At 36.4% G+C, this 26,390-nt stretch overlaps 1 protein-coding gene across 6 annotated transcripts in view; it reads left to right on the top strand.

Annotated features, from left to right (window-relative positions):
• The window catches only part of EPHA10 (EPH receptor A10), a 1,001,793-nt gene that overhangs the window by 816,592 nt on the left and 158,811 nt on the right, over positions 1-26,390 (top strand). For 4 of the 6 annotated variants that reach the window (XM_053707154.1, XM_053707152.1, XM_053707150.1 and 1 more), the window contains 2 exons: positions 10,088-10,196; positions 13,699-13,754. In XM_053707154.1, the coding sequence (XP_053563129.1) occupies positions 10,088-10,196; positions 13,699-13,754 (165 nt within the window). Of the gene's footprint in view, positions 1-10,087; positions 10,197-13,698; positions 13,759-26,390 lie in introns of all 6 variants that reach the window. The other 2 variants (XM_053707156.1, XM_053707151.1) reach the window with 1 other exon arrangement.

Raw genomic sequence — 26,390 nt, 5'->3', positions numbered from 1 at the left:
AACTTTATTAAAATTGTATACCCCTTCTAAATCAAACAATATTATTGCTCCACATTTGGTGCACTAGTAGATATAGGGATAAAAATAAAAAAAACATTACTATTTATGGATTATGTTACAACTTTGTCTCTCATTACAAAGCAAGGGGACAATATCCCTCCAAATTTGCTGCAAAGTTTTGCCCCAAACTTGTTGCACTAATAGATATAGAGATAAAAATTAAATAAATACACAACATAATATAGCTAACTTCCTTTTATTTTTTTGGAAAAATCAATTTGCACCATTTTTAAGCCATGTAATACAGGTCCCACTCTCTACTACGCCCCAAATTTGAAGCAACACTTTTCACACCAATTATGACGCAAACTCCTAAACAACCCACACACTAGTGAATTTTTCAACCACTTTTGATTGGAATATGCATAATCACATGATTTATGACATCAGCCAATTTTATTCAAATATATATTTTAAACTATCACTAACAAATCAAATTGCTCGATACTTGTGTCATTAATCACTCATCAGAACTTGTAAGTGCCATTTGTTACATTGCATATTATACTTTAAAAGTATGTATATGTGAAATGAGTATTAAAGATAAGCATTGATGCTGACATTAGAACACACTGTAATATTTTAGACAATGATTTTAAAATTCAAATTGATGTTTGATTCAATATAATCTTAAGATGATAGCTCAAAGGGATAGCCCACTTAACATTAAACTGCCATGATTCAGATACAGCAGAAATTAAAATCACCACTTTACTTGTCATATTTTCAGTGTTTTTCTTCCTTCTCTTGAATTTCTTTTTCAGTAAGAAATGTCATCTTATATGCCAGCCCATTTTATAACACCTGTGTAGGGGTGGCTCTTAAAACTAGATTGCAATCAGGAGGGGTTACATGGGTACAGAGAGAAAACTGGCCCAGCTCCTAAAATATCCATTTATTGCAAATAAATACATATGGTACCCTGATTACATTTTATATTCGCAATTATTCCTGCTCAGAATAATAATTAATTTACACTATATACATATAGTGGTATAAATAAACACAGAGATATGACAGATAACATTGTTTATATATATATATATATATATATATATATATGCAAATATATATGTATACATTCTAGCATTAATAATCATTTATAAATTAAAAAACATGAGATAAAAGCATATCATGACTTCTAGAAATAAAAATACACATTAATTTATGTGAAAGTATAATATAACAGATTATTCTGTATAACAAATAAATATAAAAATAACTTTCTATGAGATATTGTTTGTTGAGGTATACATGTAGCTATTTCTTGGACATTAACAGATGAAAAGTAAAAGATTAGCTTTAGAAAAATGTGCTTGTTCATGGACAGTAAATAAATGGTATAAATAAAGTTGGGAAAAACCTGAATAACCGCGACATTGATGACTGTTAGTTAACAACAGTCCGATGCTCATTGCGCCGTACTTGATGCGCGTGTTTTTGACGTTTTCATTATATGTGTATCCGCGGCAGCGATGTCTGGCGAGCGTATTGATGCCGGTGAATGCACCGAGATTGACGCTTTGATAAATATCCCCCTCTGTCTTTGTTCTTCTCTCCTTTTTTCTTCCTTTAAAATCTCATTGGTAAATCCTGAGGAGTGTATTTCAACAGCTACAGCTGTAAACAATATTATTTCATGACATGTGTGCAATTACTATCTATCATTTAGCTTCAATTGATAATTTACACTTAATTGCTCTTTTAAATAAATATTCTTTTAATTATAGTTTTGCTGTGTATATATTTCAGAGATTAAATGTTATATGAGCTTCATTTTTAAAATTTTATTTAATTACAAAATAACTGTATTTATCTTTATGAATTGAAGTTGTGGAAACACTTTAGAAAACAAGTAAAGCTATGCCACAAGCTAAAATAGGTTTTCAGGAAGGTAATATTGTTAATTTTGATAGATTAAAAAATAAAGTAAGTTAAGCTTTCTGATTATATAGTGTGAAAAAGTTAATGCAAATTTTCTGAAATATTTTTATGTTACAAAGTCAAAATGAAAAACATTAAAAGGAAAATAATGTTTTCTGGTGTATTTAAACAGCCATTAGATTTGACAACCTTTAGGAAAAACCTGTGCAAAGCTTTGTACTACTACTCTTTCTAATTGGAATAGACTCCAGTATTCTAATTCAGTTGCATTTATATTAAAGGGACACTGAACCAAAACATTTTCTTTCGTGATTCAGATAGAGCATGCAATTTTAAGCAACTTTCTAATTTACTCCTATTATCAATTTTTCTTCGTTCTCTTGATATCTTTATTTGAAAAAGAAGGCATCTAAGCTTTTTTTGGGGGGTTCAGAACTCTGGACATCACGTTTTTATTGGTGGATGAATTTATCCACCAATCAGGAAGGACAACCAAGGTTGTTCACCACAAATGGGCCGGCATCTAAACTTAGATTCTTGCATTTCAAATAAAGATACCAAGAGAATAAAGAAAATTTGATAATAGGAGTAAATTAGAACGTTGCTTAAAATGTCATGCTCTATCTGGATCAGGAAAGAAAAAAATTGGGTTCAGTGTCCCTTTAATACTACAGTGAGACAATGGCCTTTATGTGAAGTTTGTCAGTGTGATCTTCTTATGCGTGAGATTACCATAAGAAAATATGTGTTTACACATTATGTTGATTTGTGTTTAACATGGGGACTAATATTCTTGCTCTCAATCACCCATTTTAATTAAGACCACTACAGTGGGTAAGAATATACTTGTGCAAAACTCATTTGGTATTTATTTTTACTTGTGCCCATGTTGTCACTACTGGCTAAGAAGGAGATGGGAAATCACACAACAATCTACTGGTTGATTCTAATTACATCTGATCTAGTGTTACTTTTATATATGGGGAAAGAATTAAATTAAAAGAAGTATTTCTGACTTCCTTGTAAACCTAAGTGAGGGGTCTTCTTTGTGCAAGTAGAATGCATTATATAGGATGTAAATAGAGATAGAGAACATAAGTAAGCTTCCTACCCACCCTCACTTTAGGTTTGCCACAGCTGCTGGGCGTACTTGACTATTTGGTGACTTTAGTCAGAGTGGGGATTGCTGGTACTCCCTATGTAATTTGACTGGAAGGGGAGAGTTTTGTAAATGGCCTTCTTTTGTGCTAGGAAGGACATGTTTTGTAGTTTGGGTTATTTAACTGTTTAAAAAGTTATTTTGCTTAAAGGGCCAGCCTACACCAGAATTTTTATTGTTTAAAAAGACAGATAATCCCTTTATTACCTATTCCCCAGTTTCGCATAACCAACACAGTTATATTAACCTCTGTAATTACCTTGTATCTAAACCTCTGCAGACTGCACCCTTATATCAGTGCTTTTGACAGACATGCTGTTTAGCCAATCAATACAGACTCTTAAATAACTCCACGGGTGTGAGCACAATGTTATGTATATGGAACACATGAACTAGCACTGTCTAACTGTGAAAAACTTAAAAAATGCTCTGAGCTAAGAGGCGATTTTCAACGGTTTTGAAATCAGTTTAAGCCTAGCTAGGTCTAGCTTTTCAAAAATGCCACTAAGGGAACAAAGCAAAAGTAAACTGAAAAGTTGTTTAAAATTGCATACCCTATCTGAATCATAAAAGTTTGACTAAAACTGTCCCTTTAAGTTTGAAAATGTAATTTTTAGATTTTCATTAAAAGCAAGCTGTGTGCCTTTTACAACATAGTTTTGAATTTGGTGTATTTATTTTTATTTGAGCATAACACTGTGCCTGGCATGGAGGTCAAATTAATATTCAGAGGAAAATTGCCTGGTATTTCGGGACTGGAGTGACCTTACTAGTTGGGATCAGACTGATGTACTTCACATATGTTCCTCTCTGTGGAAAGTTCAATTGGGCTAAAAGAGCCTGGTCCTAGGTGGTAACTCACCTTAGAACAAGCTACTGAGCTGTTGTCCGTGCCTGGTAATGAGCTTTTCTTTCTGTATGCATTCAAATTAATGTTCATTTACAAAAACTAATTTGAACCTTTGAAAAAATGATTTAATTTGTTTAGCTTGAAAAATTTAGTTTAACTTTAGTTGTCTTAACATGTACTGAAACATTCACCCTCCCTAGTGTTTGCACTTCTCTGTGCAGTTAGCTAACATATAATAACAAAATATTATTAGAAATGTTAAAATACCCGGTACACAATATCAGGCCCTATAATAGACAACTGTAATGGTGAAAGGCAGCACCTTTTTCTGTCTGGGGCACAGGAATGGGTTAGCCAAACCCCAATGTAAATTTCAAAGAAGTAATTATCCAGCCTCCAGTAAGATTTAAAAGACCTTTATTGTTCTCTTGCAGGGTCCATCATATAAACAATGTTTCAAACCTATACTCGGTTCTTAATCATGATTAAGAACCGAGTATAGGTTTGAAACGTTGTTTATATGATGGACCCTGCAAGACAAGCAAGACAAGCCAGTCATAAATTATCATAAAGTGAATAGTATGTAAATTGGTGTACCATTTTTGTAGCCACAAAACAAAATCTGTCATCAAAACCAGAGCACGGTTGTGTCTTCTGTATCGATTATGGAGGCTCTAGTTTAACATGGTGTGGATATTATGAGACTTTTGATGATAGGCAATCAAATTAACTCCTCATTCTCCTCACATTTTTCAATCTGAAGAGAGTTTATGGACTTCCATATTTAAATACAGGAAATATGCATTTATTAAATCATTTAAATGAGAATTAGACAGTGGACTCTCCTCTAAGTTCCTGAAGCTTTTTTTAGGGGATTAAAGTCCTATAAAATATAGGAACAAGATATACATCTCTCTATATGTAGTGAGGTCAATGATTTGATTTTGCTGGTGGCTTCAGTGCCTTTGATAGCATGGGACAGATTCACTAGCAATTCAAAGAGAACATCTGGAGAGAATTTTCTATATTCAATTCATATGTTTTCTTACAGAGCTTATTCACTAAAGTATGAGGTCACTTTTTCCATCTTGAGGAGTCCGTACCCTTGTAGCACAGAAATAAGACTATGGGGCCGATTTATCAAGGACCAAATGGCCCCTGATGCCCCTGTTTCCGCGTGAGCCTGAAGGCTTACCGGAAGCAGCTGTCTTAAGACCGCTGCTCCTTAACTAGTCTACCGCCTCTGAGGTGGTGGACAGCAATCAACCCGATCAGATACGATCGGGTTGATTGACACCCCCTGCTAGCTGCTGATTGGCCGCAAATCTGCAGGGGGCAGCATTGCACAAGCAGTTCACCAGAACTGCTTGTGCAATGTTAAATGCCGACAGCGTATGCTGTCTGCATTTAGCGATGTTGGGCAGATATGATCGGTCTCAATTTGTTAAATTCTTAGTAAATATAAAGAAGGGACCATCAAATAATCTCTGGAAACATAAAACAAGTTTAGACTAAATTAACAGTAACTGCAGCATTATATATCAGGAAATATTTCATCTTTATGTTCAGATATAGGTGAACTTTTGTCAGCTGCATTCCTAGTAGAAATCTAAGGAACTGACAGTCAAAGTCAGTTCAGCAGAACACTGAATCTGTGTCAGATGTAAAAGAATTCAAGTTTTTCATTTTCAATTTTAAATCACGGAAAGTGTAGAATCTGTTACCTCGTTTACATGCTGAGCTATTTCAGCTAATTAAAAGCAGAGAGATGGCTATTCCAGCCGAGGGCATTTACCCCCCATATGGGTTAGTTGTTTCCATAAAAAATATTCTGAAAACCATGCTGGGACATTTGAACACTATCTGATATTATTTGATAGCAACCCAGGCTGAAAGCTGCTGTCCCTCCCTTTATCAAAAGAATATATAAAATATGTATCCTTTTCTTCATTATCATTGTCATTCCACTAGGCTAAATAAGTAGAAACTAAGAAACATTAAAATGTGTATCATTTTTTTTATTATAATATTAAAGGGCTACAATTAAACTCATGATTCATATAAAGCATGCAATTTTATATAACTTTCTATTATACTTCTATTATCTAATTAAGTGTATGTTCTCGTTATCCTTCGTTTATAGGCGCTCAGGAGCATGCCTATGTCTTATGGCAGCAATGTTTGCAACAATGTTTGCAGCAATGTTGTATATAATGGCAAACACCTTTGCTGTAGGATGGGACATATTTAAAACTGCATGCTCATCATGCAAGTTTCATTTTGACTTTACTATTCCTTTAATAAATGTATGGTTCATGTTTACAAAACAGCAAATGCCCCTCATTTTTATATATATTAACCTTCCATTGTTATAGCACCCACTGGGTTAGATTCATAGTCACACATTAGGCTGTTAAGGGGTCTCTTTGTTCAGGTGAGATCATGTTCAAATGAATAGAGCCTCATTTCAGCTGTCTTTCACTGCCTATCGCCAGTGGGTATTTCATTTAACTAACATATATAATTGTCTAAGTAACCCAATACATGATATCTCACATATCAAACCAGAACCGCTAACAACACATAAAAAATACATGTCTGTTTTGTTATGTTAAAGTAGTATTGCTGGATAGAATTAAATCTGTCTCTGCAGTCTTGTAGATGTGAATAAGAGGCTTACCCTGGGTACACTGGGGTGTATTGCGGTGTTGTCATGATGGGCTCTGATTTATGTTCCTAATACTCTATTCTGCATGTGGAATTCAAAAAGATGTGATTTCCTGCAAAGTATCTTGTCTTGCAGTCGGTTCTTGTTTTGTTTTTTCCTATATTTTCCTTAAACCTTTTTATATTTTCTTTTGTGCATGTTTTATTAATTTAAATTTCTTCATTTTGCAGTTTTTAAAATGTTTTGTGGTGTCGGTAATACTCCACAGGGAAACTTGTCCTAGACACCCAGAAATGAATGGCTGCAAGAAAAAAATCAGCGGTTACAACAGACATTTACAAATCTTAATGAATTCCTCAATTTTTGAGTTACGAAGTTGCAGCAAGTTTTTTTTAACAAGATTTATTTTTTTTACTTAATCTAGGCCATTGACTTGCGGTTAAGATGTTTCCTAATAGCAATGTGCAGTTTAGTACCAGATGCTATGCTTTTCACAACTGATAGTAACAAACGTAGCCCCATTTATCAGCCATCTGGATTTCAACTTACATCAAAATACATGCACAAATCATTTAAATTTAACAAACTGTTATCTCTATAGAAAGTCGCTTCTTACTGGAGATTTCATACCGATGCAAGAGTCGTATTCGCCAGTGACTGATTCCAGTCTTTGGTCTTGTGCACCTTTAAGTAACTTTATTTTTAAAGTTAGCATTTATTCTAGTGAATTATGTCTCAAACCCATCCCAAATAGGTTTTTATATTTTCTACCTTTGAAACTAAGGGTGCATAGCCAATGGAGGCCAGACTTACGTCCAGCAGAGCAAATAAAAGAGAGTAAATGAAGAACATGAAAAGAAAAGCCAGCACCGGACAATATAAAGTAAATGATTTTGCCAAGGTAGTGCCAATAAAATAAAACTAAAATTACAAAACAAAATATGGTGGCTCATTGGTCTAGCAAATAGTAAAACCTGTCCTCTGGCCTCCCCAACAGGCCAGGTTTTCAGGATTACCTTGGGTGAGAGCAGGTAAAATTGCCAGGTTTATTAATCAGCTGATTATTTCACCTGTGCTCCAGTTCAGATGAACTCAAAATGTGGCCTGTTAGTGAGGCCTGAGGACAGGTTTGAAAACCAGTGATCTAGGGGTATGATTCTTTAGATACAGCATAAGGGGTCGATTTATGAAGCAGCGGATGATGCTTCCAACCCACTCCCCTTCAGTTCCGTCTGAAGCAGAAGTTAAGAAGCAGCGGTCCTAAGACCGCTGCTCCTTAACTCGTCTGCCACCTCTTAGATGGCGGACAGCAGCCAGCCCAATCAAATACATTTAGGTTGATTGACACCCCCTGCTAGCGGCCGATTGGCCGCGAATCTGCAGGGGGCGGTATTGCACAAGCAGTTCACAAGAACTGCTGGTGTAATGATAAATGCCAACAGCGTATGCTGTCAGCATTTATCGATGTGCAGCAGACATAATTCGCTATAGCGGATCATGTCTGTTCGCATCATGATAAATTTACCACCATGACTGCAATAATCATATATATAGAAAACAGATTATTGTCTTTGGAATTTACAACTTCCACTGAATGCTTTCAAATCAACTAATTACTGTACTGGGCTTCATGTTCTTTTGGACTTGGTCATACTATTTTTTTTAGTAAATTTGGGCTAACATGCGCTACCCAGGAGCTATGAGCCTGGGCATTTCTGTTTCCAGGATTTCTAGTTATTAATGGTTTCATAAGTTTTTTTACACTTTCAGTTGGACACTAAATAGCCAACTGCATTACAAAAACAATTCAAGTTCAAGTAATTGTTTGGAAAACCAAACAATAATAGCGACAATATCTCCTGGATGCTGATTTTATTTGTGTGCTGTAGCAATTCATTTACATGGCCCTTTTAATTATACCAGCATCAAAGCAATCTAAAACCAGAACACATGTTTAAAGGGACATTATACACTATATTTTTCATAAATGTTTTGTAGATGATCCATTTATATAGCCCATACAGGTTTTTATATAGTTTTGCTTATTTTTAAATAATATTGCTCTTATTTTCAGACTCTTAACCGATCCCCAAAGTTTTAGGAGAATACTGATGTATTCCTCCTCCAGCTTTCTCCTGTTTGTGTAAAGGGTCTTTTGATATGCAGAGAAAGGGGGAGGGGGGAGTGTCTGATATTTCCCACTTGCAGTGGGTGTTCCAGTAACCTTTTCAACAGAGCTAAACTGGGAGCTTCCAAGTAATTTTTTAAATGGTTTTATAGTATCTGTGCATATTCTTCTTTATAGTAGTGTCTATTACATGCAGTTATATGAAAATTTGTGTATACTGTCCCTTTAAGGATACATTATCAAAACTGGGTGTTTATCTGCAATATTTATGGTTTCATTGAGTATATTTTTTAGAAGTAGGATAGGCCCTAGATTGAGTTTAATGGACCTTAAGAGGATTCACCATTTATTTTATGATGGTGTATACATAAATTCACTGCATAGATAGTACATTATGAGCACATTAATATAGACCATGGCAAAAGTGTAATGCAGACTGATCGAAAATAAATGATCCAAAGCATTAAGTTAACAGTGCTGTCTATATGTCGGGGGAGGATAGCTGGAGGTTTCTGACAAGTAGATATGAACAAACCTACGGGAAAAATATTGTTTCATTATAGTTTTTTATAGATAATAAATATAAATGTTTGTGAAGGACAAAAAGGAAATGAGCTAATATTAATGTATGTCAATTTATTAAATAGGTAGCGTATTATAGCAGGTAAAGGGTCAGAAGGGTGTATAGACAGGTAAAACATGAGCCAGTAGCAAACCAAGTTGTACAATAGAGAGGTATTTGGATAACATGCTTAATAGGATGGAAGCAAGCGAAGCCATCAAGTTTCAAAAGCAGTCAAGGAACACTTGTTGTCAAAGATAAAATAACAGTGGGCAGAGTAAATAATCCCCCTGAAATGCTTCCTAACACCTTTGCGCTTTTCCTTGCATGACACCCACCACAAAATCCTCAGACTGCCAAAATCATCTCCCCTAACACCCAGGCACTGGCCCCATCATGTAAGGAAATCTCTCTATGCCTCTCACAAAAAAATTTGTAAGTAAAAAATAAGTAACTTTTCCTGCTGTAATCCTCAGTCTAGTATCCTTCACTGTCCTATTTCTCACCATTGTTCCTCCCTATGTATCTTCTTTTTCTGCAGTCCTTATTAATCAGTTTTTGCAACTGGAATGTGATTTATGTCTCAGTCTTCTTTAACATACAGAATACAATATATTTTCTGGGCACAGCTTTGTTTACTTAGTTGGAATCTGTTAATGCATTGAAAACCACTTATGAAATACAGGTAGATGTATGACTTTTCTTTCCTACAGGATTGATCATCTTTATACGATCGCTGTGTTAATTTTTCCTCTCTAATTCTTTTTGCATTACAGTGGCTCTGGCGTCCAGTGAGCAGAATCCTCTCATCATTATAGTCGTTGTATCTGTGGCAGGATTTATTGTGTTGTTGTCCATGGTGATTGGACTCATGATATGGAGGAGGTAAGATTAAGAACTAATCTATGGGAGTAATGTACCAGTGTCTGTAGGCAAAAATCATCAGTAATTAGGAAAATAAATGAAGTGCAACATCTAAAAAATGTACCTTATTAAATAGATACTATTAGTGGGCAAAATGTGTTATTAAAGGGACACTCTAGATAAAAAATAAAATGCTCTTTTTTGTCAGAATATTTTATTCTTAAACAAATTCCCTTTCTTTACTATGTTTTTATGTGGAACACTCATTTTCTTCCTTTAAGAAGGATACAGCCAGTGGTTGGACCATATGCACATATGCCAACTTCTCATTTGCTCATCAGGAATGGTACATGAGCACAACCTTGACTATGTATTTAACACTTTGCAGAGGTTAAACACATCAAACTAGATTCATAGATGCTCATGAGGTTGTCAATGGGTCAAATTGTAAAGGCAAAACCATGTTCCGAATTCATTGACCATCACTTATATTTTTAGCATTTCATTAACGGACATTCCTGCTATTTACATCTATAGTTGTATGAGGTGCTCAATACATGACATTGCGCACATCAAACATATACAGCTATCAGCAAAGAAAAACAATTACGAGCACAATATTTTGGAAAAAATTGTCACGTCTTTGTTAAGGTAAAGTAGTCTCATTTGCCATAGGTGTTCTGTAGTTGTTCTAGAGACATGGCTCACCTGCGCATAGGCCCAGCATACAGGATTTATAAACAGTCTATTGTCCTGGTAAAGTATTTTGTCTTGCAGCCGTGTCTCACTGTTACAAAGCTTACAAGGTTGTCTCAATTTTATGTTCACAGTTGAATTGGTTCTGGGCGCAAAACGTTGTATGATTATGAGGTACAGTATATGCTGCTCCTCTGATTACAATGGGTATTTAATGGCACTTTGGGGATGTAATAATTGACAGATACAAGTATTTTTGCTACACAAAAAGAAACGCTCAACCTGGCAATGAACAATAGCATAATAGCTAGTTTTATGGATAGTTACCGCCCCAGGAACAGCCTCTTATTGACCAGCATGTGTCTTTCACAGAGAAGAACGTTCCTGTAGTATATAAGTCAGGCCTTGACTAAAAAATACAGTCTAGCCCAGTAATACCAGAAAATCCCTCTCTGAATGTGAGACAAAGCAAACGCCAGACATATGTTTTGGCCCAGAGTGGGCCTTGTCAGTGAGGTGCAGCCATATCCATCTAGGCACATTGGGTAACAGGTCCACGTCTCATTTTCTGCAATTTTTTAATTCAGCAATATTGGAGTTGGCAAGTTGCAGTGAGTATATTCCATGAGATATTAGGTTCACTAATGAGTTATTTCAACGCAAGACTACTTTTCTATAACAAAATAGACATGTGACTATTATACACTTACAAACCTTTCTATTTACTGCATTTTTGGGCACTTGACACAACTATTCATTCATGGAAAGAATGCAAGGTAACACATCTTTAGAAAATATAGGTAAAGCTTTAGAACATTATCTCACCTTTACAAAGAGGTCCCTTTGCAAGCGTATGTGTCTTTATGCAATCTATCCCAATAACTAAACAGCAGAAATGCAAAGGTAAGGCAGACAGCGCCAAGCATAATCAGGTACATTTAACAGATGGAGAGGTTGCAGGAATCAGTAATAAATCAAAAACTGACTCCATGAACAGCATGTTTCTGACTAGGAAACCAAAGTTATTGGTCAATTAGGCAACAAAGGTAACCCCCAAATAATGCAACAATTATCATCTGGGGTGACTGAAAAAAATATGATTTTCAGATATAAATTACAGGAAAAGCAGGCAAACTAAATTCTAAAAAATTGCATAGCAACTTTTATTATGATTTCACTGGGCATAATTAAAGCTTTTATATAGAATTTTAGGCTGTAATATCCCTTAGTGAGGTATATTCAAGTGAAATCTATGCCATATAAACTGAAAATATGCTTGTGAAATTGTGAATGTCTATTTCAGAAAAAATGTGGAACACAAAACAATGATTCCTTTAATAACGACCTTGAACTAGGGATATAACTAATACACTGACATATTCTCATGAAGCTGATTCATTTTATAACACCTGGTATATGCATAGATTTTACACTTGACTGAAGCTTAGTATATTTTGTGCATTGAATGTTTCTTGTGCTTTGTACCTTTCATTAAAGAGACATAGAAGCACAATTGAAAGAAGTATGTATATATGTTTTAAAGGGACATTAAACTTTTTTTTCTTTCATTACTTAGATAGAACATGCAATTTTAAACAACTTTCAAATGTACTTCTTTTATCTAATGTGCTTCATTCTTTTATTATAATTTGTTGGAAAGCATATCTAAATAGGCTCAGTAGCTGCCGATTGGTGGCTGCACATAGATGCCTCATGTTATTGGCTCGCCCATGTGCATTGCTATTTCTTTATCAAATGATACCTAAAGAATGAAGGAAATTAGAAAATATAAGTGAATTGGAATGTTGTTTAAAATTGTACTCTCTATCTGAATCATGAAAGAAACATTTTGTGTTTCATGTCCTTTTAATTAGAGTTATTTATTTTTCAGAATGTTTGTTTAACAGTAAAGTTATATTGACAGTATATTATGATGAACCCTTCTCCTCCATGCTCACAAATTGTCGAGATGCCTTTGGGTTTCCAAAGAGCTGTCAAATCACATGATAAGTGTGACACATTATTTGATTTCTGTTCTCCGGATCACACAATGGATCAGAAAAATACCATTATTAAAATTGTGAAAATAATTTCCATTGTGATTAATGATTTTCAAAAATCATTAACAAGTTTAGATTTGTCACACATAGTGTGTGTTTTTACTCATAAAATTAAATTAAAGAAAGAAGTAACCATACAGAATATAGATTTTGTCAAATATATCTAATATATTTGACAATATAATATAGATAACTTAAAAATAAATAATATGTATCAAAATAATAATATATGTTTAATATCTAATGACACCTTGATGACAATACATTTCAGACTTTTGATTCAACGTTTAATTATTTTGTAAAGTCTTAATAGATAAAAATGAATACACTAAAGGTAAAAATTGTATTATTCAGATGAAGAGTGAAATTTTAAACAACTTTCCAATTTACTTTTATTATCAAATTGTGCACAGTGTTTCTATATACACAACTCTTTAGGCACGCTCCGTTTCTGCGCAAGTGCAATCGTTTACATTGTATATATATTGAAATCTGTGATTTGTTGATGGCTGTCACAGACATTTTGAAATATGTCATAGAAAAAATCTTCTGCTCATTTGAAATTCAGAGAAAAAGCTATTGTGTTATTATTTATTCTACTGTATTTAATTGTCCTAAAATTGTTAGCAAGTTTTATTGACTTGTAAACTATATTTAGATTACCATCTCCAATCATTATATCTGAAATAAACATGTTGATAGATTAGAGTAATGTGTCATATACAACTTTACTAGTTTATTAATGTTTATACCCTTTCTATTTTAAGGCAATGTGGCTACAGCAAAGCAAGTCAAGATGGTGACGAGGAGCTTTATTTCCATTGTAAGTAAAATATGGGTTACTCAATATATAGTAAAAGCACAGTAAGAAAGAAAAGGAAAAGGGAAATGTTGTTACCTTGTTAACCAGGATTAGAAAGAAGTATAAATTGTTTTGTGAAAAAGAGATTCACAAGGACATGAAATCTAACATTTTCTATTATGATTCAGATAAAGCACTCAATTTAAAAATGTAAAATTTTGAATGTACTTCTCTTGTAAAATTTGCTTCACTCTCATGGTATTCTTTGTTGTAGAACATACCTAGATAGGTAGCGTGGACATGTCTGGAGCACTAGATAGCAGCAACTACTACTGCCATCTAGTGCTCTTGCAAATGTATAACATTGTTAAAAGTATTTTTACAAAACTTCTACCATATCATGCTCCAGACGCATGCACACTCCTAAGCCTACCAACCTGCTTTTCAACACGTATAAAAGTAGAATTAAGTATATTGGATTTGTTTTAATTCTATGCTCTGTCTGAATCATGGAAGGAACATGTTGTGTTTCGTGTCCCTTTAATGCAAGGTTTAAGGACATCAAGGGCTAGATTATGAGTGGAGCATTATTCTGCGCTCCCACTCGTGCGTTATCTCTGCTAGAAGTAAGCTTTTTCCATGCCTCAAGTAGAATACGTATTGCAATTTTAAAGTAAAAGCTTTTCAAAGGAGTGCTACCCTGACATGCGCAAAAAGCTGAACTTCAAATATTGCAATTGCATTAACTTATTCCCCCATAGAAGTCAAGGGAGCAACACCTTACTCGCGAGCACAACCTGATTGCATTTTCTCAAGTGCGCTAACCTGACATCAAAATATGAATATTTCACATTCCATTGTTCTTCACATAGCAGATTATGGTCAATTCATTCTTAAATACATATTTCTATATATATCAGATGTGTTTTTTTTGTAAAATATTTATCTATAAATATATAAATATACTGTATATATATATATATATATATATAAAGATTCTATGAATTTTTTTTAAATATATATATATACAAAAAGGGAGATGTGGTCAGCAGCCTTCAATACTTCCAATAATGGGGTTAGTATCAATTCGCTGTATATTTAATTACTCACAGGCCAATGGTGCAGGAGGAAAAGATACTATTAAAATTGAACTAGAAGAAGAAATACAAGCAGTTTCTGTCCAGCACTAACTATTACCTATGTTCCTATTTTAATTATGCGGAATAATTGCCTAGGTTAAAAATACCTCAACATACCAAAACATTTAATATGTATCAAATATTGAAAAGATTACAAATAACTCAGGGGGAGCATATATGCAGCATTTATTAGGGCTAATACACGGCAAAATTATTTCTAGGATACTGAAAAAATACTCATAGTGCGCTATGAATCCCCATAAAATTAAACACATAAATAAAGAAAGAAAATGACCAGTCAACATAATAATTAAATACATTATCAAACTCATATGAGATATAAGGGATAACAGTTCCTATTGAAAGTCACAGAAATAGTTGCCAATTTCCAGCACTATGGTTAAATAATTCAGTTCCAATATAAAAGTTCCCCTGTCATGGGTAAACAGTGGGTGGTTTGAGGCTGTCAGTAACAAACAATTTCCGTTCACTACTAACCCTTCCAAGTGCAAAATAGCTGGTTCCTATGCACGGGTAGTCATAGCAATTCAATGCAAAAAAAGAGAAGAAAAAACACACTTTGGGGCATATGTATCATGCTCCGATTGGAGCTTGATGCCCCGTGTTTCTGGCGAGCCTGCAGGCTCACCAGAAACAGCAGTTATGAAGCAGCAGTCACAAAGACCGCTGCTCCATAACCTGTGCGCCTGCTCTGAGCAGGCGTACAGACATCGCCGGAAATCAACCCGATCGAGTACGATCGGGTTGATTGACACCCCCCTGCTGGCGGCCTATTCAGCGAGGTCTGTTGGACCTGATCCGCACTGTGAGATCAGGTCCGACAGACCTTAATAACTAGAGGCCTTTGTCTGATTCTGCAGTAAATACTTGCAGCTTGAATTGAGAAGTTCCACTTTCCGCGGATAAACACCTCCTGGGTAAGTATCCTCCAGGGTGGTCACCTCCTCAGCGCTGTAGTGTGAAAGATATTAGATGTGACAACGCCTCAAAGCAAAATCCCTTGCTGTAGGTAACAACAGCCTGTGTCTCCCTAACAAACGCAGCTTGCCAGCTACGCGCGTTTCACCCCTTAGGCTCTGGTGCTTCTTCCGGCTCCAAGTAAAGTCATGTGACTATAGACAACTGTGATCTCTTTTAAAGACCTGTATACGGAGGAAAAACTCCTCCCATTTTTGAAGCCTTTGAACTACTTACAAAAGTATTTGGGTAAAATGGTAACAAAAAATGTAACAATTAAACAGTTATGTTACTTAATAAGTAATACTATGTTCTCTATATTAACGATAAATTTAAATGCAATTTTTCCTATTTGGATAGTAACAGTGTTATTTACAAACTCCCCCTTGTTACATTGTAGAAATTATTGATTTACTAACTTCTATGCTACAAACTCTGTCGCCTTAGAAATATTATTGCAATCAAATAAAGATCATAAAGAACTAATAAGATAAATTAATACTTAAAGGAATAGGCGGCTAGTTAGATACATCTTATTTCTATTAGTAACCATTTATTATATTTGACTATTACCCTATATTTTAAGGATTTATATTTGAGTTTCGAAGAAATTAGCTTAGACTTGGGACCTTGATATAAGTTACTCCCCCTTTTTTATTTCAAAGAAAAAGTGGGAAAACCAACAATATAATTTTAACTGTAATAGGTTATCAATAACAAATGTTTTTTGAAAAGACATTACTCTGAAGAGCATACTATAATTTATTTATTTCTGCATATATTTCCAGCGGAGCAGGTTTGTTTTTGTTTATATTCAGTTAGTAGAACTAAAAACAAGAGAATCAACAACATTTTTAATACTTTTATAAAAAAAGAGGGATTATTTATCAAGACTCTCATTTTCCCAGAAAACATGCATACTTTGAATTCATCATTCTTTCCTAGAGGGGCAATCATTTTTAGAAAATGTAAGTCCATTCCCAGACACTCATTCCCCCAGAAAACATGCATAGTTTATTTCTTCATTCATTCCTAGTGGGGCAAGCGCTTTTAGGTTGAAGATCCATTTGCATTCATTCTGTAGTAGTAATTTATCTAGATTGCCTCCTCTCTGCTGTAAGTCAATTTTCTGCAAGCCTCTAAATTTAAGTTCATGTTTATTACTGTTATGTTTTAGAAAAAAGTGTCTTGCTACACTAGCCTACTAGTGTCTATTAGTTTATTTTTTATTTCTCGTTTATGCTCTTTTATTCTTTCTTTCACCTCTCTGTAGGTTTTCCCTACGTAATAACAGGGACAGCTACAATAAACTAAGTACACTACTCCTTCACTATGGCAATCTATGGCCTAGATTTGGAGTTTGGCGTTAGCCGTGAAAACCAGCGTTAGAGGCTCCTAACGCTGGTTTTAGGCTAACTCCGGTATTTGGAGTCACTCAAAAAAGGGTCTAACGCTCACTTTTCAGCCGCGACTTTTCCATACCGCAGATCCCCTTACGTAAATTGCGTATCCTATCTTTTCAATGGGATCTTTCTAACTCCGGTATTTAGAGTCGTGTCTGAAGTGAGTGTTAGAAAGCTAACGACAAAACTCCAGCCGCAGAAAAAAGTCAGTAGTTAAGAGCTTTCTGGGCTAACGCCGGTTCATAAAGCTCTTAACTACTGTACTCTAAAGTACACTAACACCCATAAACTACCTATGTACCCCTAAACCGAGGTCCCCCCACATCGCCGCCACTCGATTACATTTTTTTAACCCCTAATCTGCCGACCGCCACCTACGTTATACTTATGTACCCCTAATCTGCTGCCCCTAACACCGCCGACCCATGTATTATATTTATTAACCCCTAATCTGCCCCCCACAACGTCGCCACAAACTACTTACAATAATTAACCCCTAATCTGCCGACCGCAAAGCGCCGCCCCCAGTAAGTACTTATGTACCCCTAATCTGCTGCCCCTAACACCGCCGACCCCTATATTATATTTATTGACCCCTAATCTGCCCCCCACAACGTCGCCGCTACCTACCTACACTTATTAACCCCTAATCTGCCGAGCGGACCGCACCGCTACTATAATAAAGTTATTAACCCCTAATCCGCCTCACTAACCCTATAATAAATAGTATTAACCCCTAATCTGCCCTCCCTAACATCGCCGACACCTAACTTCAATTATTAACCCTTAATCTGCTGACCGGAGCTCACCGCTATTCTAATAAATGTATTAACCCCTAAAGCTAAGTCTAACCCTAACACTAACACCCCCCTAAATTAAATATAATTTTAATCTAACGAAATTAATTAACTCTTATTAAATAAATTATTCCTATTTAAAGCTAAATACTTACCTGTAAAATAAATCCTAATATAGCTACAATATAAATTATAATTACATTGTAGCTATTTTAGGATTAATATTTATTTTACAGGCAACTTTGTAATTATTTTAACCAGGTACAATAGCTATTAAATAGTTAAGAACTATTTAATAGTTACCTAGTTAAAATAATTACAAAATTACCTGTAAAATAAATCCTAACCTAAGTTACAATTAAACCTAACACTAGACTATCATTAAATTAATTAAATAAAATATCTACAATTACCTACAATTAAACCTAACACTACACTATCAATACATTAATTAAATTACAAAAAAAAAAAAAACTAAGTTACAAAAAATAAAAAAAATATTTACAAACATAAGAAAAATCTTACAACAATTTTAAACTAATTACACCTACTCTAAGCCCCCTAATAATATAAAAATATTTCATTAGATTAAAATTATATTTAATTTAGTGGGGTGTTAGTGTTAGGGTTAGACTTAGCTTTAGGGGTTAATACATTTATTAGAATAGCGGTGAGCTCCGGTCGGCAGATTAGGGGTTAATAATTGAAGTTAGGTGTCGGCGATGTTAGGGAGGGCAGATTAGGGGTTAATACTATTTATTATAGGGTTAGTGAGGCGGATTAGGGGTTAATAACTTTATTATAGTAGCGGTGCGGTCCGCTAGGCAGATTAGGGGTTAATAAGTGTAGGCAGGTGGAGGCGACGTTGTGGGGAGCAGATTAGGGGTTAATAAATATAATATAGGGGTCGGCGGTGTTAGGGCAGCAGATTAGGGGTACATAGGGATAATGTAAGTAGCGGCGGTTTACGGAGCGGCAGATTAGGGGTTAAAAATAATATGCAGGTGTCAGCGATAGCGGGGGCGGCAGATTAGGGGTTAATAAGTGTAAGGTTAGGGGTGTTTAGACTCGGGGTACATGTTAGGGTGTTAGGTGCAGACGTAGGAAGTGTTTACGCATAGCAAACAATGGGGCTGCGTTAAGAGATGAACGCGGCTTTTTTGCAGGTGTTAGGTTTTTTTTCAGCTCAAACAGCCCCATTGTTTCCTATGGGGGAATCGTGCACGAGCACGTTTTTGAGGCTGGCCGCGTCCGTAAGCAACTCTGGTATCGAGAGTTGAAGTTGCGTTAAAAATGCTCTACGCTCCTTTTTTGGAGCCTAAAGCAGCCTTTATGTGGACTCTCAATACCAGAGTTATTTTTATGGTGCGGAAAGAAAAAAGCCGGCGTTAGCTACGCGGGTCCTTACCGACAAAACTCTAAATCTAGCCGTATGTGTCCTTTAATATACCATAATTCACCATATTTATCAATGAATTTATTTCCTGTAGTCATATTTCTACAAAATGAACATTTTGTACAGCGAAAGTTCCCATTGGATGTTTTGTATTGAGATAACCAGTTACTGTCTCTGTGTAGAACAAAATCGCCTAGATTTAGAGTTCTGCGTTAGCCGTCAAAACCAGCGTTAGGGGGTCCTAACGCTGGTTTTGTCCTACCGCTGGTATTTAGAGTCTTGTAGGTAAGGGTCTAACGCTCACTTTCCAGCAACAACTTTTCTATACTGCAGATCCCCTTACGTCAATTGCATATCCTATCTTTTCAATGGGATCTTTCTAACGCCAGTATTTAGAGTCTTGGCTGAAGTGAGCATTAGAAATCTAATGACAAGACTCCAGCCGCAGCAAAAAGCCAGGAGTTAAGAGCTTTCTGGGCTAACGCCGGTTCATAAAGCTCTTAACTACTGTGCTCTAAAGTACACTAACACCTATAAACTATCTATGTACCCCTAAACCGAGGCCCCCCCACATCGCCGCCACTCTATTAAATTTTTTTAACCCCTAATCGGCCAACCGCACACCGCCGCAACCTACATTATCCCTATGTACCCCTAATCTGCTGCCCCTAACATCGCCGACCCCTACATAATATTTATTACCCCCTAATCTGCCCCCCCACGTCGCCGCTACCTACCTACAATTATTAGCCCCTAATCTGCCGACCGGACCTCACCGCTACTATAATAAATGTATTAACCCCTAATCCGCCTCACTCCCGCTTCAAAACACCTATAATAAATAGTATTAACCCCTAATCTGCCCTCCCTAACATCGCCGACACCTAACTTCAAGTATTAAACCCTAATCTGACGACCGGACCTCACCGCTACTATAATAAATGTATTAACCCCTAAAGCTAAGTCTAACCCTAACACCCCCCTAAGTTAAATATAATTTAAATCTAATGAAATAAAATAAATCTTATTAAATAAATTATTCCTATTTAAAGCTAAATACTTACCTGTAAAATAAGCCCTAATATAGCTACAATATAAATAATAATTATATTGTAGCTATTTTAGGATTAATATTTATTTTACAGGCAACTTTGTATTTATTTTAACCAGTTACAATAGCTATTAAATAGTTAATAACTATTTAATAGCTACCTAGTTAAAATAATTACAAAATTACCTGTAAAATAAATTCTAACCTAAGTTACAATTAAACCTAACACTACACTATCAATAAATTAATTAAATAAACTATCTACAATTATCTACAATTAAATCAACTAAACAAAATTACAAAAACAAACACTAAATTACAAAAAAAAAAAAAACACTAAATTACAAAAAATAAAAAAAGATTACAAGAATTTTAAACTAATTACACCTACTCTAAGCCCCATAAAAAAATAACAAAGCCCCCCAAAATAAAAAAAATGCCCTACCCTATTCTAAAATAAAAATTTGACAGCTCTTTTACCTTACCAGCCCTTAAAATGGCCTTTTGCGAAGCATTCCCCAACGAAAACAGCTCTTTTGCCTGTAAAAAAAACATACAATACCCCCCCAACATTACAACCCACCACCCACATACCCCTACTCTAACCCACCCAAACCCCCCTTAAAAAACCTAACACTAAGCCCCTGAAGATCTCCCTACCTTGTATTCACCCAGCCAGGTATCACCGATCCGTCCAGAAGAGGGTCCGAAGTCTTCATCCTATCCGGCAAGAAGAGGGCATCCAGACCGGTAGACATCTTCATCCAAGCGGCATCTTCTATCTTCTTCCATCCGGCGCGGATGGAAGAAGATCGGATTGGCTGATTCAATCGGATTGGATCAGCCAATCTGATTGAACTTGAATATGATTGGCTGATTCAATCAGCCAATCAGATTTTTCCTACCTTAATTCCGATTGGCTGATAGAATCCTATCAGCCAATCGGAATTCGAGGGACGCCATCTTGGATGACGTCATTTAAAGGAACCTTCATTCGGACTTAGGACGTCGTTAGAAGAGGATGGAAGATAGAAGATGCCGCCTGGATGAAGATGTCTACCGGTCCGGATGCCCTCTTCTTGCCGGATAGGATGAAGACTTCGGACCCTCTTCTGGACCTCTTCTTGTCGGATAGGATGAAGACTTCGGACCCTCTTCTGGACGGATCGGTGATACCCGGCGTGGTGAAGATAAGGTAGGAAGATCTTCAGGGGCTTAGTGTTAGGTTTCTTAAGGGGGGTTTGGGTTAGATTACGGGTATGTGGGTGGTGGGTTGTAATGTTGGGGGGGTATTGTATGGGTTTTTTTACAGGCAAAAGAGCTGTTTTCTTTTGGGCATGCCCCACAAAATGCCCTTTTAAGGGCTGGTAAGGTAAAAGAGCTGTAAAATTTTTATTTTAGAATAGGGTAGGGCATTTTTTTATTTTGGGGGGCTTTGTTATTTTTTTAGGGGTCTTAGAGTAGGTGTAATTAGTTTAAAATTCTTGTAATCTTTTTTTATTTTTTGTAATTTAGTGTTTGTTTGTTTTGTAATTTTGTTTAGTTTATTTAATTGTAGATAATTGTAGATAGTTTATTTAATTAATTTATTGATAGTGTAGTGTTAGGTTTAATTGTAACTTAGGTTAGGATTTATTTTACAGGTAATTTTGTAATTATTTTAACTAGGTAGCTATTAAATAGTAAATAACTATTTAATAGCTATTGTATCTGGTTAAAATAAATACAAAGTTGCCTGTAAAATAAATATTAATCCTAAAATAGCTACAATATAATTATTCTTTATATTGTAGCTATATTAGGGTTTATTTTACAGGTAAGTATTTAGCTTTAAATAGGAATAATTTATTTAATAAGATTTATTTTATTTCATTAGATTTAAATTATATTTAACTTAGGGGGATGTTAGTGTTAGGGTTAGACTTAGCTTTAGGGGTTAATACATTTATTATAGTAGCGGTGAGGTCCGGTCGGCAGATTAGGGGTTAATAATTGTAGGTAGGTGGCGGCGACGTTGGGGGCGGCAGATTAGGGGTTAATAAATATAATATAGGGGTCGGCGGTGTTAGGGGCAGCAGATTAGGGGTACATAGGGATAACGTAGGTTGTGGCAGTGTACGGAGTGGCAGATTAGGGGTTAAAATAATATGCAGTGGTCAGCGATAGCGGGTGCGGCAGATTAGGGGTTAATAAGTGTAAGGTTAGGGGTCTTTAGACTCGGGTTACATGTTAGAGTGTTAGGTGCAGACTTAGAAACTATTTCCCCATAGGAAACAATGGGGCTGCGTTAGGAGCTGAACGCTGCTTTTTTGCAGGTGTTAGGTTTTTTTCCAGCTCAAACTGCCCCATTTTTTCCTATGGGGGAATCGTGCACAAGCACGTTTTTGAAGCTGGCCGCGTCCGTAAGCAACGCTGGTATTGAGAGTTGCAGTGGCGGTAAATATGCCTGTATGCTCCCTTTTTGGAGCCTAACGCAGCCCTTCTGAGAACTATAAATACCAGCGTTGTTTAAAAGGTGCGGGGGGAAAAAACCATGCGTAGCTAACGCACCCCTTCTAACGCAAAACTCTAAATCTAGGTGAAGAGCTTTTAACTAGTTTGTCCTTATAGATAGATAGATAGATAGATAGATACAGATATATATAGGAATATTTGTTTATAAATACTTATAACATATCCCCCTATGTGCAGAACATAGGAATGAAAAATATTTACAGTAAATACACAGTGAAACACGTTGTTAAATATGAATATTGCATAAATAGGTTTTCATCTACTTGTCTGCAAAGGGCTCCAAAGCACATATATATGTCTATATATGTGTACATATGTATTTATTTGTTTATATGTGTATATAGGTCTGTAAATACATAAATACACATATAACACCTGAGACCTCATATCTTTGAGCCCCTATAACTTTTTTGTGCAATATTTTTTATTAATATTTTTTATTAGACAGTGTTATTGGGATTGTAACTGTACTTTTGAATGTATTTTTTTCTCGAGTTACAGTTAACCAAAGAACTGAAGACGCGCTAACCTGACAAGCGTAAATTGTGATTGCTCTCACTATGTGCAGAATTATATAACATTATTTTTAAAGTTTATTAACACTTTAAATTCTTTTAAAATAGTAGGAGTGTAATAGTTGATATATGATATGTATTTATAAAAAATACTTTAATAGGCTATTTTTAGATATGAAATATAATATTTGCAGACATGAAATACAGAGCGCTACTCTGTCAAGAAATGCACCAGAAGAAAATTCCTGCAGTAATTATAATGAGAGATAACTTGATCTTATTCAGAATCTAATGCAGGCAAATCATTGTTTTCCCCCCACACAGAGGCACTTAGATGCAGTGTAAGACAGCTAAACCTTTTTCAAAAGTTGCAAAAGTACAACATTCTTCTTCTTACTTTCCATCTTAATATGAATAGAGTCCACGGCTTCATTCCTTACTTGTGGGAATACAGAACCTGGCTACCAGGAGGAAGCAAAGACACCCAGCCAAAGACTTAAATACCTCCCCCACTCCCCTCCTCCCCCAGTCATTGTTTGCCTTTCGTCACAGGAGGATTGCAGAGAAGTGTCGGAAGATTCGGAGTAGTCTCTTATGGAGGGTAGTACTCTTCGCTATGGGACTGGAGTTTTAAGTAGTCTTGTCAGCCTCTCAGTGAGAGCATTGACAAATGTTAGGGTCTGGAGATGCAGGAAGAGTCTTTTTGCGAAACCATCCAGACTCGTATTAACAACTCCTAAGCAATCAGTGTTGACGAGTATCACTGCCTGTTTATATCACTCAAGTCCATGTTAGGTGCAATGCTACAAGGCTGTCAAACTTTAGAGGCTGTGTGTCTGTTCCACAGCGATGATTCCATTAAGATCGTTTTATCTTATCTCATATGATGACGTAAGAAGACAGGGTCACAGTGTGACTCCTTTATCTGTATGGAATCAAGGGTTAAAATCTCTTGAAGGGGATTATTGAACAGGGGGGATTTATACATGATTTGCTTTATTATGTTTTATGCTGCGACATTTGTGAGATGAGGCTCTGGCAGATGTGTGAACATTCAGGTTTTACTTTCATTTTGGATAACTGTGCAGCCTTTCAGTTTGGAGCGTTTTCTTTCTGAAGCAGGGGCGGTCCTGCATGGCACTCCATGTGACTGGGTGTGGACTCATAGACTTCCTCTTTCCTGACCGTGCGGTTTACAGGAGATGAAGCGGTTCCTCTGTGGGGCCTGGGTCATAGGAGGTGGTGAGTGCCCCGGCCATTGGGGGTATAAAGGTGCCATTTATTTTTTCTGTAGTGCATCATGCTATGGAGGACTCCAAAGCATTGGAGGCTACTCCCTCTTTAACCCAATCTAATACCTGTTTTTATTGTGAGGAGGCTATGGTATACCCGCCTGCTCAATTATGTTCCACATGCCTTGAGAAAGTAATTATATCTAAAAAGAAAAACATGTTTAGTACCACTGAGCCGTCCACCTCTGAGGGGTCTCCGTCCTGCGAGGTGCATTCCCTGCAATCATCTCCTATTACACATGCAGCTCCCCATTGCACTACTAATCCTCCTTCAGGAGGGGCCCTGTTACTACCAGACTTTTCTGAACAGTTGCAAACGGCAGTGTCTGCAGGGTTTGGTGCTTAACCTTGCCCTGCTAAGCGCAAGGGAAAGATTAACTATTGCTATCCTTTCCAGGGGTCATCTACCAATTTGTTGGATTTATATGATTCTAGATTATCCGCTGATGAAGACGCCTCTGATACTTCAGAGGAGGCTCTTTCTGGGTCAGAATCGACTGCCTCAAGGCCTCTGGCTGCGGAGGAACCAGACTTTAGATTTAGGATAGAGCACTTAAGCTTTCTGTTGAAGGAAGTGTTGGCTACGTTAGAGGTTCTGGAACCCAAGTTACCCGAAGAACCTTCTATTCCTAAGGTTAATAAAGATAAGGTTAATGAGGACAGGGTGGTGCCATAAACTTTCCCAGTTCCTGTAAAGATGGCAAATATTAATATGAATGAATGAGAGGGACTTGGTTCTTCTTTTTCCCCTTCTTCTTCCTTTAAGAAATTGTTCCCGGTTCCTGACTCCCAATTAGAGTTGTGGGGGTCTGTCCCTAAAGTGGATGGAGCTTTCTCCCCGCTTGCTAAGCGCACCACTAACCTGCTTGAGAATAGTTCTTCATTTAAGAAGCCCATGGATAAGAAGCTAGAAACTCTGTTAAGAAAAATGTTTCACCACACAGGATTTTTATTTCAGCCAGCAGCGGCGGTTGCTGCGGTGGCTGGAGCTGCTACCTATTAGTGTGACTCCCTGTCGGAGATTATCGAGGTGGAAACTCTCCTCAATAAGATCCAGGAAAGAATTAAAGCCTTGAGGGTTGCTAATTCATTTATTTGTGATGCAAATATGCAGATTATCCGACTGACATGACTTGCAAATCTAGATTATTTTCCCTTCCATTTAAGGGGAAGGTTCTTTTTGGTCCAGGACTGGACTCTATCATATCCACGGTCACTGGGGGCAAAGGTACCTTTTTACTGCAGGGTAAGAAGAATAAAGCTAAAGAACAAGGTCCTAATTTTCGTCCCTTTTGTTTGGATAAGTCTCAACATCAGCAGCCCTCCGCGTAGTCTGATCAATCCAAGGGAACTTGGAAACCATCTCAATCTTGGAATAAATCCAAGCAGAACAAGAAGCCCTCCGAGACAATATCGGCATGAAGGGGTGGCCCCTGATCCATCACTGGATCGTGTGGGGGGCAGACTTTCTCTATTTGTGGAGGCTTGGCTGGGAGGCGTGCAAGACCCTTGGGTTCTGGAGATCATTGCCCAGGGTTACAGGATAGGTTTTTAAATCTCATCCACCAAGGG

The sequence above is a fragment of the Bombina bombina genome, chromosome 3 (assembly GCF_027579735.1).
Source record: "Bombina bombina isolate aBomBom1 chromosome 3, aBomBom1.pri, whole genome shotgun sequence".
Classification (NCBI taxonomy): domain Eukaryota; kingdom Metazoa; phylum Chordata; class Amphibia; order Anura; family Bombinatoridae; genus Bombina; species Bombina bombina.
The sequence above is the reverse complement of the archived record's forward strand: the minus strand, read 5'-3'. Positions and strand labels throughout refer to the sequence as shown.